This window comes from Thalassophryne amazonica, chromosome 6 (assembly GCF_902500255.1).
Source record: "Thalassophryne amazonica chromosome 6, fThaAma1.1, whole genome shotgun sequence".
NCBI lineage: Eukaryota > Metazoa > Chordata > Actinopteri > Batrachoidiformes > Batrachoididae > Thalassophryne > Thalassophryne amazonica.
The window spans coordinates 128,684,989-128,698,106 of record NC_047108.1 but is presented as its reverse complement, the minus strand read 5'-3'; the positions used below and the strand labels follow the sequence as shown (position 1 = coordinate 128,698,106).

The 13,118-nt window shown below is 42.1% G+C and overlaps 1 protein-coding gene across 1 annotated transcript in view; it reads left to right on the top strand.

Moving 5' to 3' along the window:
* acap3a (ArfGAP with coiled-coil, ankyrin repeat and PH domains 3a) overlaps positions 1-13,118 on the top strand; it is a 204,653-nt gene that overhangs the window by 113,209 nt on the left and 78,326 nt on the right. Inside the window, 2 exon segments of the mRNA XM_034173438.1 lie at positions 12,625-12,658; positions 12,661-12,677. Of these exon segments, the coding sequence (XP_034029329.1) occupies positions 12,625-12,658; positions 12,661-12,677 (51 nt within the window).

Genomic DNA, 13,118 nt, shown 5'->3' with positions numbered 1-13,118 from the left:
AATAATGTGTAAATAATTTAGAGGTGATTCAGCAGAAGGAGTGCTTTAGTTAAGGCACGTAAAGATTACACTGGGAAACAAATCGTAATCTAGATAACTAGATCAATCTAACTGCGCAGATCAAACAGCTAACAGATACAGAAAAACACCGCTGTGCTCCGGAACAAGAAGTGATACAATACCGCAGTGAGAGCCGACCACCAGTAGAGTCAAGTAAAAAAGTAAAAAAAAAAAAAAATAAAAAATAAAAAGGTAAAAAAGTAAAAAAGTCTTGAAAAAGACTATTAGTTCAAAGTCCAAAGCAGCAGGTAGCAGTCTCTGTGTAAACAGTCCCAACAGAGAGCCAAAATTAACAGATACAGCAAAACACCGCTGTGCTCCGGAACAGGAAGTGATACAATACCGCAGTGAGCTAGACAGCAAGATACACAGGCAAGTAGGCAAACGAAGCAAGGCAAGGAAATACAAGGTACTGAGCAGGAAAGAGGCACAAGGCGCTACAATCTGGCGAGGGAGTAAGGCAAAAGGAGGAGCTTAAATACACCCGGTGATGAGGTGCAGATTGAGAGCAGGTGTGCATGGAATGCCCAAGAAGGAGGGTGTGGCCAGAGAGAGGGAAACACAGCCTGACAATTTTCTGATTTCACTCACTAAAACTACACCAAAACCATTTTTCTTAATAGTTTTAGTCTGTTTTAATCTAATCATTAACATGCAATTGCTTTTAAAGATACATGAATTTGTTTATTTATAGTATTTTGCTTTGAAATGTACTATGAGTTGGTGTTTCATAAATAAATGCAATTATTGCAGCATTATTCTTATCTTAGATATGAAGTCAAGGTCAGATCATTGCACAATATCTTGAAACTGTTCTTTTATTCTTACTGGTAGACATTGTTTTCCATTCTGTTATAATAGCCAAGTGGCCTGTGTGTGCGTGCGTGCGTGTGTGGCTTCCGTCATGTAATAACCAGGGAGAGCTGACAGTTTTGCCGTTTGGTATGCTTATGTATTTTGGGTCGTGGATGAACACAAACAAAATGGAATGCTGATAGGACTAATGGACTATAGGACTCCCTGAGCCTGGTTCTGCTGGAGGTTTCTTCCTGTTAAAAGGGAGTTTTTCCTTCCTACTGTCACCAAGTGCTTGCTCACAGCGGGTCATTTTGACCGTTGGGGTTTTACATAATTATTGTATGGCCTTGCCTTACAATATAAAGCGCCTTGGGGCAACTGTTTGTTGTGATTTGGCACTATATAAATAAAATTGATTGATTGATTAATAGTTTTGGAGAAGCTACGAGTATTAGCTAACATTGCTAATTACATTTTGGACTCACATGTCTTTCCAGCAGGGGGCAGTAACTCATCTCTATATTAAAAGCGTGAGTGCATGATTTTATTTTATAAGTTCAATGTAAGTGCATATAATGGACAATTTTCAAGTTGCGCCGCCATCTTGAAACAGAGACTTCCAGTTAGGGAGCTTCTCGCTCGCATATTTGGTGTCATTAGAAACAACAGCTTGTTAGGACGCCTCACGAAGCGGCTAACCGATCAAAGATGGACGCCGGTTAAACGATGTCTCCAAAAGTCAACGTAGGTCCAGATTTCTTGTTTCATTTTTGGCTTTGGTATCCTTCGTTAATGCCGTGTGACCGGTTGCTAGGAAGTTCAATGACCAAAATACCAACATTGTGTGCGCAATGAACATGTTTTCACAACTCCAGCCACACACGAGAAAGTTTCTTGACAGTTCTTGTTGTTGAACGAAACTGCGTCTCCCTAACTGGACAGAGTTGTGATGTCATCGTGTGGGCGCTGTTCTATCACACCTTGAAAATCCCCCATTGTAAATGCGTTAAGAATACATGGATGACGCAATAAAGTGAAAGCACTTTTTTCCATTGTGGTCCATTTAAAAATCAATGACAAAATATAAGTAATAATAATAATAATGATAATTATAGTGTGAATATGATAACAACAACCTAAACAATTTATAAATACATTAATACAGTAAATTAACATTAACAATTGCATAATTAACAGGAAACAAAGAGTTGAGTATGTTGTCTAAAAAGTATTGAGGTCTAAAGGTTCTAAAAACATTCTGGACTCACACATTTTTCCAACTCATTACTTAATTTGTTGCCACCCTTGGAAAAATGTCACCTTCCTATTTTGTAAACCGTACCCAATCTAGAGCCCGTGGATCCCCACAGGCAACATGCTCGTTTGTCTTTCTGTATGGACATAAACTGAAAATGCGCCACAGTGTTCTGTGGATGGCCAGACTGTTATCAGTTATGATCCATTTTCCTGTATTTTGTCTGTACTGACAGTCAGTCAGGATCAGTGCCACACTTTTTCCAGCTCTACACGTTCCTTCTGGGGATTAAACTATAGGATTAACAAGCTTTGTCTCCTGTTTTAGTGGAAACAATTTAGTGGAAATGGGGACTTTGCTGAAAAAGTAGGGTGCTGAAGAAATAGAAACTTGGCAAAAACAGACAGTGACACATAAGAAGAAATGAATATTCCTCCTGAATCGAGGCGTTTATTCAGTTAGAGTTTATGGAGTGTGGTGTCCCATCCAGCGTGACTCCTGTAGGCTCACCCACTTTATTCTACACCACTGATCAACTGATTCCATCTGCTCAGTGAAATCACCTAGTGGAGTGGTTAGTGGCAAAGAAAACCTGCACCCTCTTGGTCCTTTCTGGAATGAGTTGAAGACCTGTGTTCTACACTATGCAGGAACAAGCCCCGGCCCCATGGAACTCAGGTCTTCTAGAAGTCTTGCTGCTTCTTAAATCAACAATGCTTGAGTTCATCTTGATGGTCAAAAAACCTCTATAGCAGATGGGATGCTGTCATCTGTCCAGTATGGGCAGCGCAGTGGCTGAGTGGTTAGCACTGCTGCCTCACAGCAAGAAGATCATGGGATCAATTCCCACCTGTGGCCGTTCTGTGTTGAGCTTGCATGTTCTTTTTTCTGGTTTCCTCTCACATTTCACGACATGCAGGTTGGGTGGATTGGAAACTTGATGATTGTCCAGGTCTCCCATGTAAAAGAGGTCTGAATGGGACAAACCTGGTTAAATAAAGGTTAAATTAAATTTGAAAAGCTTTTTTATCCCATGGGAACTCTCCCTACACACCTAAGCAGCTCAAGAAAAAGGTCTATATAATATAATAAATTATAAGACATAAGGAGGATAAGACATCACAGGAGAAGACTGTTATCAAACACAAAGGAACCAACTATTTTGTAAGCTACGATGAACGTTGCTAAGGCCGGATAGATAAGCTAACGTTAGCTGTTAGGTATAACTAATTGTACCCCACTCCTCCAATATTTACTTAAATATAATATTAAAAGGGGGGAACAAGAAAAAGTAAAGCGTGTAGAAATATATATGGAGACATAAGTACATATATTTGCAGAAAAGAGAAAAACAGCGGGCGTTTTAATCACCAAACCTGCAGCTGCCAGCGTTACACATCTTGTTCTTTCTTCTTCTTCTGCTATATTTTTAACACAGTATTCAGTAGCTTCGCCCCTGTGTGGGGACACATGTAATTACAGCTGATCGTCCCAGTAACCACTTAAAGCATTAAACATTAAACTAGCATAATATATATATATATATATATATATATATATATATATCATGTTTGGGAACGTGGAGGCTGTCATGGTCCATCGCCATGTTGATTCAGTAGCCCAATTGCAACATAGTTACTCCACTTTTTGCATTTTGCAGCACAGCTGGAAGACTGAAGAAAATAAAAGATTTTCCCTTATATGCCGTTGACTTATGTCATCTGCTGCAGGCTAACGAATTTGTGAGTCCTCATTTTTGTGAAATGAAGAAGGAACTACAGCTTCTTATCCACTGAATTACCAACTCTAAATGGAGGATCACACATATTGATTATCACAAGTCAGCATGAAGAAGTAAAAATGTGAAGGGGCATAGTGCAGTCTTCAGTCTCACCACTAGATGACTGCACACTGTAGATTTACGCACATAAATACAAAGTTTTATTAATCTGCATTACTCTTTCATAGTCAGCTTTTTAATAGGCGACCCTGACACAAAACATAGATACTGATTGTCTGTCTGCATGTTTGGGTGACATGCTGAGGTCATGGGTTAACATATGGACCATGTATGAGATCGCACCCACTACCATCTATTACCACAAGCAATAAATAATTTCTTGGACAAGCATGTCGCCGGATGATGCGCTTTACGATAGGATTCTTCGGCTTCTTCTTTTTCTTTTTTTTTCTTTTTTTGGCTTGGGGTCGCCACATGTGAAAACATAAAATACGATGTTTTGTACAGGAAACAGGATTTTGAATGTTGTGGTGGATGTGATGATGTTGAGTCACATAAGTTTGTCCTCAAGTGGCTTTTGTAGCTAAATGACTGTCACATGAGCTACAACCACATGCAGATTCCACAAGACAAAATTAACTGACACTGATTTCATGGATGTGATGAACAAATGAAATATCGTTTCCTTCATCTTCTCCACAGCTGGTGAAACTATGCAGTGGGATGATTGAAGCAGGGAAGGCGTATGTCAGCGCCAACAAGCTCTTCATCAGCGGCATCCGGGATCTTTCTCAGCAATGCAAGAAGGATGTGATGATGTCGGTGAGGAGCCCAGAATGTGTCTTTGGTGCCATTTAGTTTTTTTATTTCAGTGAATTTGTGGGTGGGATTGTTATGGATCAGACCTGCAGGTACAAGGATCTTCCTCGTCCATTCCTGAGTCCGCGTGTGTGTTTGGGAATGAATAACCCTGACACATTAGTCAGGATCACATGCGCGTTCGCAGCATCAGTATCTCCACAGCTTTGGAGTCGATTGACTGCAGCTGACATTAAACACTATTAAAAGCTTTCTTGGCTGAAACGTATGACGAGCTTTGTTCACATTTGTAGTTTCCGTTGTAAAATACTGAATCAGCCCTGCAATTAAGGAAAAAGGACAAAAATTACACATGGATTTAATTTGATTTAAGCATTTCCTCTTGCTTGCCTCTACTGGTGGTTGGCTCTCACTGCGGTATTGTATCACTTCCTGTTCCGGAGCACAGCGGTGTTTTTCTGTATCTGTTAGCTGTTTAATCTGCGCAGTTAGATTGATCTAGATAACTAGATTACGATTTGTTTCACAGTGTAATCTTCACGTGCCTTAACTAAAGCACTCCCTCTGCTGAATCACCTCTAAATTATTTACACATTATTCACTTTGTGTGTTTTTAGGAATCCGCTAGCTTAGCGCAGCTACTAGCTCTTAGCCGGTTTAGCATGGCGGCTTCTCCTGTCTCTCCTGCACTTTTCTGCTCTGGGTGTGAAATGTTTAGTTATTCCTCGGCCTCCTTTAGCAGTAACGGTACTTGTAATAAGTGTAGCTTATTCGTAGCTTTGGAGGCCAGGCTGGGCGAATTGGAGACTCGGCTCCGCACCGTGGAAAATTCTACAGCTAGCCAGGCCCCTGTAGTTGGTGCGGACCAAGGTAGCTTAGCCGCCATTAGCTCCCTCCCGGCAGATCCCGAGCAGCCAGGAAAGCAGGCCGACTGGGTGACTGTGAGGAGGAAGCGTAGCCCTAAACAGCCCTGTGGTACACCGCCAACCCATTCACATCTCTAACCGTTTTTCCCCACTCGACGACACACCCGCCGAGGATCAAACTCTGGTTATTGGCGACTCTGTTTTGAGAAATGCTCCATCCCACTTGGATGGAGCAGCTCTCATTTCTAGAAATCTGGCCAATTTTCTTAAATCCTCCAAACCGTGACTATCCAGGGTTGGGACCAGGAAGCAGAGTTGTAGTCTTACACACCTCTCTGCAGCTTCTCTCCCCCTGCCATCCCCTCATTACCCCATCCCCGTAGAGACGGTGCCTGCTCCCAGACCACCAATAACCAGCAAAAATCTATTTAAGCATAAAAATTCAAAAGAAAAAATAATATAGCACCTTCAACTGCACCACAGACTAAAACAGTTAAATGTGGTCTATTAAACATTAGGTCTCTCTCTTCTAAGTCCCTGTTGGTAAATGATATAATAATTGATCAACATATTGATTTATTCTGCCTTACAAAAACCTGGTTACAGCAGGATGAATATGTTAGTTAAATGAATCAACACCCCCAAGTCACACTAACTGTCAGAATGCTCGTAGCACGGGCCGGGGCGGAGGATTAGCAGCAATCTTCCACTCCAGCTTATTAATTAATCAAAACCCAGACAGAGCTTTAATTCATTTGAAAGCTGACTCTTAGTCTTGTCCATCCAAATTGGAAGTCCCAAAACCGTTTTATTTGTTTATTATCTATCGTCCACCTGGTCGTTACTGTGGAGTTTTCTCTGTGAATTTTCAGACCTTTTGTGTGACTTAGTGCTTAGCCTCAGATAAGATAATTATAGTGGGCGATTTTAACATCCACACAGATGCTGAGAATGACAGCCTCAACACTGCATTTAATCTATTATTAGGACTCTATTGGCTTGCTCAAAATGTAATGAGTCCACCCACCACTTTAACCATACCTTTAGATCTTGTTCTGACTTATGGTATGGAAATTGAAGACTTAACAGTATTCCCTGAAAACTCCCTTCTGTCTGATCATTTCTTAATAACATTTAACATTTACTCTGAGGGACTACCCAGCAGTGGGGAATAAGTTTCATTACAGTAGAAGTCTTTCAGAAAGCGCTGTAACTAGGTTTAAGGATATGATTCCTTCTTTATGTTCTCTAATGCCATATACCAACACAGTGCAGAGTAGCTACCTAAACTCTGTAAGTGAGATAGATTATCTCGTCAATAGTTTTATATCTTCATTGAGGACAACTTTGGATGCTGTAGCTCCTCTGAAAAAGAGAGCCTTAAATCAGAAGTGCCTGACTCTGTGGTATAACTCACAAACTCGCAGCTTAAAGCAGATAACCCGTAATTTGGAGGCCAGGCTGACAAAGAGTCAGAGCTCTATTGAGCCGAGTATTCCTTTAACTTTAAACTAGTACTGACTTCATGACTTTCTTTGCTAATAAAATTTTAACTATTAGAGAAAAAATTACTCATAACCATCCCAAAGACGTATCGTTATCTTTGGCTGCTTTCAGTGATGCCAGTATTTGGTTAGACTCTTTCTCTCCGATGTTCTGTCTGAGTTATTTTCATTAGTTACTTCCTCCAAACCATCAACATGTCTATTAGACCCATTCCTACCAGGCTGCTCAAGGAAGCCCTACCATTATTTAATGCTTCGATCTTAAATATGATCAATCTATCTTTGTTAGTTGGCTATGTACCACAGGCTTTTAAGGTGGCAGTAATTAAACCATTACTTAAAAAGCCATCACTTGACCCAGCTATCTTAGCTAATTATAGGCCAATCTCCAACCTTCCTTTTCTCTCAAAAATTCTTGAAAGGGTAGTTGTAAAACAGCTAACTGATCATCTGCAGAGGAATGGTCTATTTGAAGAGTTTCAGTCAGGTTTTAGAATTCATCATAGTACAGAAACAGCATTAGTGAAGGTTACAAATGATCTTCTTATGGCCTCAGACAGTGGACTCATCTCTGTGCTTGTTCTGTTAGACCTCAGTGCTGCTTTTGATACTGTTGACCATAAAATTTTATTACAGAGATTAGAGCATGCCATAGGTATTAAAGGCACTGCGCTGCGGTGGTTTGAATCATATTTGTCTAATAGATTACAATTTGTTCATGTAATGGGGAATCTTCTCACAGACTAAGGTTAATTATGGAGTTCCACAAGGTTCTGTGCTAGGACCAATTTTATTCACTTTATACATGTTTCCCTTAGGCAGTATTATTAGACGGCATTGCTTAAATTTTCATTGTTACGCAGATGATACCCAGCTTTATCTATCCATGAAGCCAGAAGACACACAGCAATTAGCTAAACTGCAGGATTGTCTTACAGACATAAAGACATGGATGACCTCTAATTCCTGCTTTTAAACTCAGATAAAACTGAAGTTATTGTACTTGGCCCACAAATCTTAGAAACATGGTGTCTAACCAGATCCTTACTCTGGATGGCATTACCCTGACCTCTAGTAATACTGTGAGAAATCTTGGAGTCATTTTGATCAGGATATGTCATTCAATGCGCATATTAAACAAATATGTAGGACTGCTTTTTTGCATTTGCGCAATATCTCTAAAATTAGAAAGGTCTTGTCTCAGAGTGATGCTGAAAAACTAATTCATGCATTTATTTCCTCTAGGCTGGACTATTGTAATTCATTATTATCAGGTTGTCCTAAAAGTTCCCTGAAAAGCCTTCAGGGACTAGAAGGAGAGAGCATATCTCACCCATATTAGCCTCTCTTCATTGGCTTCCTGTTAATTCTAGAATAGAATTTAAAATTCTTCTTCTTACTTATAAGGTTTTGAATAATCAGGTCCCATCTTATCTTAGGGACCTCGTAGTACCATATCACCCCAATAGAGCGCTTCGCTCTCAGACTGCAGGCTTACTTGTAGTTCCTAGGGTTTGTAAGAGTAGAATGGGAGGCAGAGCCTTCAGCTTTCAGGCTCCTCTCCTGTGGAAACCAGCTCCCAATTCAGATCAGGGAGACAGACACCCTCTCTACTTTTAAGATTAGGCTTAAAACTTTCCTTTTTGCTAAAGCTTATAGTTAGGGCTGGATCTGTTGTGTGGGCCGCTGAAGAGGAGGTACTGCTGGCCCACTACCACCAGAGGGCGCCCTGCTTGGAGTGCGGGCTCCAAGCACGAGAGGGCGCCAGACCCAGAGGAAGTGACAGCTGTCACTCATCACACCAGCTGTCACTCATCTACACCACCACTTAAGCCGGACTGTAACTCCACCTCCCCGCCGAGAAATCGACTACCGAGAGGTACGTTCTCTGCTACTGACACATTGTGTTATAATCCAGTTCTCATTTGCAGCCCTATTCTTGTGGACGGAGCCTTATCTGGGACTTCGGCGTTTGGCGTAACGACGATGACTGCGCCTTACTCTCTGGACAGATAAGTGGTTACACAAGAGTTGCACGAGTGTGTGATTCGGAGGTGGAGGTTCCCCCTCCTAACGGTGTACAGACCGAGGACCACTGAGTGTACAGACTTACACTCATTCATCTTGTTTCTGCTTTTTGCCAGCAGTACCAGGGTCGACAGCCGAAGACAGAGGTCACCTGGGGATTCAGGACTTGGCGGCTCCGGTGTTCTTCAGGCCGTTGGTGGTGGAAGCCGTGTGGGACGTGGCCTCTCTCTCATCGGGGTCTCCTATCTTCGAGCCTGCCCACACGTCACCTGGTGTTAATTGACTTTGCAGATTTTGTGTGTTTAGTTGTGTATTGTCACAACATTAAATTGTTACCTTTTGGCTTACTCATTGTCCGTTCATTTGCGCCCCCTGTTGTGGGTCCGTGCTACGACACCTTCCCAACAGGATCAGGTGACCCTGAACCATCCCTTAGTTATCAATCAATCAATCAATCAATTTTATTTATATAGCGCCAAATCACAACAAACAGTTGCCCCAAGGCGCTTTATATTGTAAGGCAAAGCCATACAATAATTACGTAAAAACCCCAACGGTCAAAATGACCCCCTGTGAGCAAGCACTTAGCGACAGTGGGAAGGAAAAACTCCCTTTTAACAGGAAGAAACCTCCAGCAGAACCAGGCTCAGGGAGGGGCAGTCTTCTGCAGCAGTCAAGTCTATAGCAGTTATAGCAGGTTCCCATGATGCACTGAGTGTTTCTTTCTCTTTTTGCTCTGTATGCACCACTCTGCATTTAATCATTAGTGATTGATCTCTGCTCCCCTCCACAGCATGTCTTTTTCCTGGTTCTCTCCCTCAGCCCCAACCAGTCCCAGCAGAAGACTGCCCCTCCCTGAGCCTGGTTCTGCTGGAGGTTTCTTCCTGTTAAAAGGGAGTTTTTCCTTCCCACTGTAGCCAAGTGCTTGCTCACAGGGGGTCGTTTTGACCGTTGGGTTTTTCTGTAATTATTGTATGGCTTTGCCTTACAATATAAAGCGCCTTGGGACAACTGTTTGTTGTGATTTGGCGCTATATAAATGAAATTGATTTGATTTGATTTAAGCTTTTAATGAGAATTTTTGAAGCTGCTCTGTTACTTGTTGTATAATACAGATATATTTGAGATTATTTCATTATTATCTCTTTATATGAGATCACAAATATTTATCTCTCCAAAGAAAGTTGAAGCCACTTGCAGGGGTCCCCCAAATTGCCCATGCACCCCCACTGAAGCAGTATTGTGACTGTGGATTCCACCCCTTCCTGCCTTTTATTTTAATGTCAACTTCACCTTTGTTAGTGGAATTACATTCCTTGCTGTATTTCCTTTGGGGAATTGTTGTGGTGTAGGCAGAAGTAAAATCATGTCCACTATGATGAGCCCTATGATATCACCCTTCACAATATGCACCCTTCTAAAAGTAGATTGGCTGGAGATTCAGGAATTGAGATTGGAGAGCTGCGTACAGCGATGCACGCCCGTTGCACTTAGAAAGAGATGATCCAGGGAATCTCATCCATCCCCATGGTTGAAGGATGATGACAATGATGGAAATCATGTTGGTATAGGTTTCAGTGAGTTGTGAGATGATGCTAGATAGTACAAATACACTACTTTCATTCATTTGTTCCTATTTATTGAATAGGAGGTGAGCGAGAATGTCATAGTAGTTTTGCCATGATACTGTAGGTCGTCTGATTCTACAAATGTTTTTGCCCTACTAAAGTATGAACTAAAGTTTGAATTTCTACCACAGTCTCATTTGAGGACAGGTGTTAAAGGGATAAAATATGACGCATATGACACGACAAAAACACGGCATTTTTGGGCAAATTACTTGCAAACAAAGTGAAAATGCAAAGAAAAAGTGCCGATGTGGTGGGAAAGTGGACATGTGTTGCGGTTTGTTTATGACCCGGAGCTCATTAAATTGGCAAATTAAATTGCCCTTGTATAGTGAATTTACCTGGACAAGACACTGGAGCTGTATTGTCCCAGTCCATCAACTGCTAAATGGCTACCAGCCTTGGTTGGGGATGGACTGAAATCCCGTCCAGCATACTCTTAAATAGTTTTCCATTGAATGCGGGTAGCGGTTTAGTAATTCGCTGGCCAAGCCTGGTACCTAGTACCTGGTCCTGTTTTTGGTGTCCCTTCTATTGTGTTTCCAAGTGAGCAATATCACTGCATCATCATTGTCAAGAGGGGAGATGAAAGACATGAAAGACAAGGCAGAACAATTCCACTGTTTTGTTTTTTTTGTTTTTTTGATTGTGCTGTTCGATGTGAAGCAGCTGGGATGAGGATCAGCACCTCTAAATCTGAGGTCATGGTTCTCAGCAGGAAACCGATGGATTGCTTACTCCAGGTAGGGAGTTCAAGTACCTTAGGGTCTTGTTCACGAGTGAGGGCACAATGGAGCGTAAGATTGGCTGGAGAATTGGTGCAGCAGGGATGGTGTTGCATTCGTTCTACCGTACTGTTGTGATGAAAAGGGAGCTGAGCCAAAAGGCAAAGCTCTCGATCTACTGGTCAATCTTCATTCCTACTCTCACCTATGGTCATAAGGGTTGAATCATGACCGAAAGAACTAGATCGCAGGTACAAGTGGCCGAACTGGGCTTCCTCAGGAGGGTGGCTGGTGTCTCCCTTAGAGATAGGGTGAGAAGTTCGGTCATCTGTGGGAGGCTCGGAGTAGAGCCGCTGCTCCTTTGCGTTGAAAGGAGCCGGCTGAGGTCGTTCAGGCATCTGATAAGGATGCCTCCTGGGTGTCTCCCAAGAGAGGTGTTCCAGGTACGTCCATCTGGGAGGGGACCTCGGGGAAGACCCAGGACTAGGTGGAGAGATTATATTTTCACACTGGCCTGGGAACACTTTGGGATCCCTCAGTCAGAGGTGGGTCATGTGGCACAGGAAAGGGAAGTCTGGGGTCCCCTGCTGGAGCTGTTTGCCCCTGCGACGCAAACCCAGATAGGTGGTTGAAGATGAGTAAGTGTTCGGTAAATAGCTCTGTCTGCACCGTACTACAATGCAAAAGCTGAACTCTTCAATGGTAATGTCACGAGTCAGGGGTACTACAGTCCACAGTGGGAAAGGAAGCACCTGGTACCAAAAGCAAGTACACTTAAGTTGAGCTGGTCCCATCTGGTGGAATAGTGCCATCAAGCTCTCATCATGTCCAGGGACTAACAGCAGTGCTGATTGGTTGGCTTGCAATTGAGCCTGTTTGTTCCACATCAAACAAAGTATTTTTCTAATGTGTGTTTAAGGGGTCACATCGAGCTGCTGCCCAGCTGTATCTTCACATGGATTTGTGTAATTAACTCTATGGTCACACTATAATTGCAGCACTACGTTTCCGGCCACTGAAGAAATATTAACGTTATATGAAGACAAAAGAAAATATCCATATTAATTCTGTATAATTGCTAATTTGGTTCAAATCATTTCAATATGCCCAGATGTGCCTACTGAGTTATTTTGCAATTGTAGCAGGTTTCAGTATTCAGTGTTAAATCTTTGAGGTTTAAGTCTTTATTTTCTGTGCAGGAGTGCCTTGATAAGTGTGGGGAGAGCCTCCAGGAATCATCAACTACCACATGGTAAGTGGAGCTTCTCTCCAGCCTGTCTCCATGTGTCTATGCAGCTCAACGCTAACATGACATGACGTTAGGTGCCACAAGAGTGCTTTATTCCCTTTTAGTACAATACCACAGATCAGACTGATCCCACATGGGTCAAACATCACACGGCGTTAAATCTGTCAGTGTTTGTGAGCCTGCAGTGTTACTCGTCAGTACTCGGTCAGCCAGACTTTTATTTCAAAACACAGAGTCTGCTTACAGATTCCAAAGCAGGTTTATCTCAGAGGAGCAGGGCTTTGAACCAGAATTTTTTCCCCAACTGGTTCATACCGAACAGAAATGGGATTTTAACATGTCAGCTTTGGGTTTCACCCCAAAATTGACATGACTTTATTTCCTTATCATAGCAGTTACTGAAGAAACACAGTGTTTTTAAAAGAAGTCCCTTCGATGTTTTTC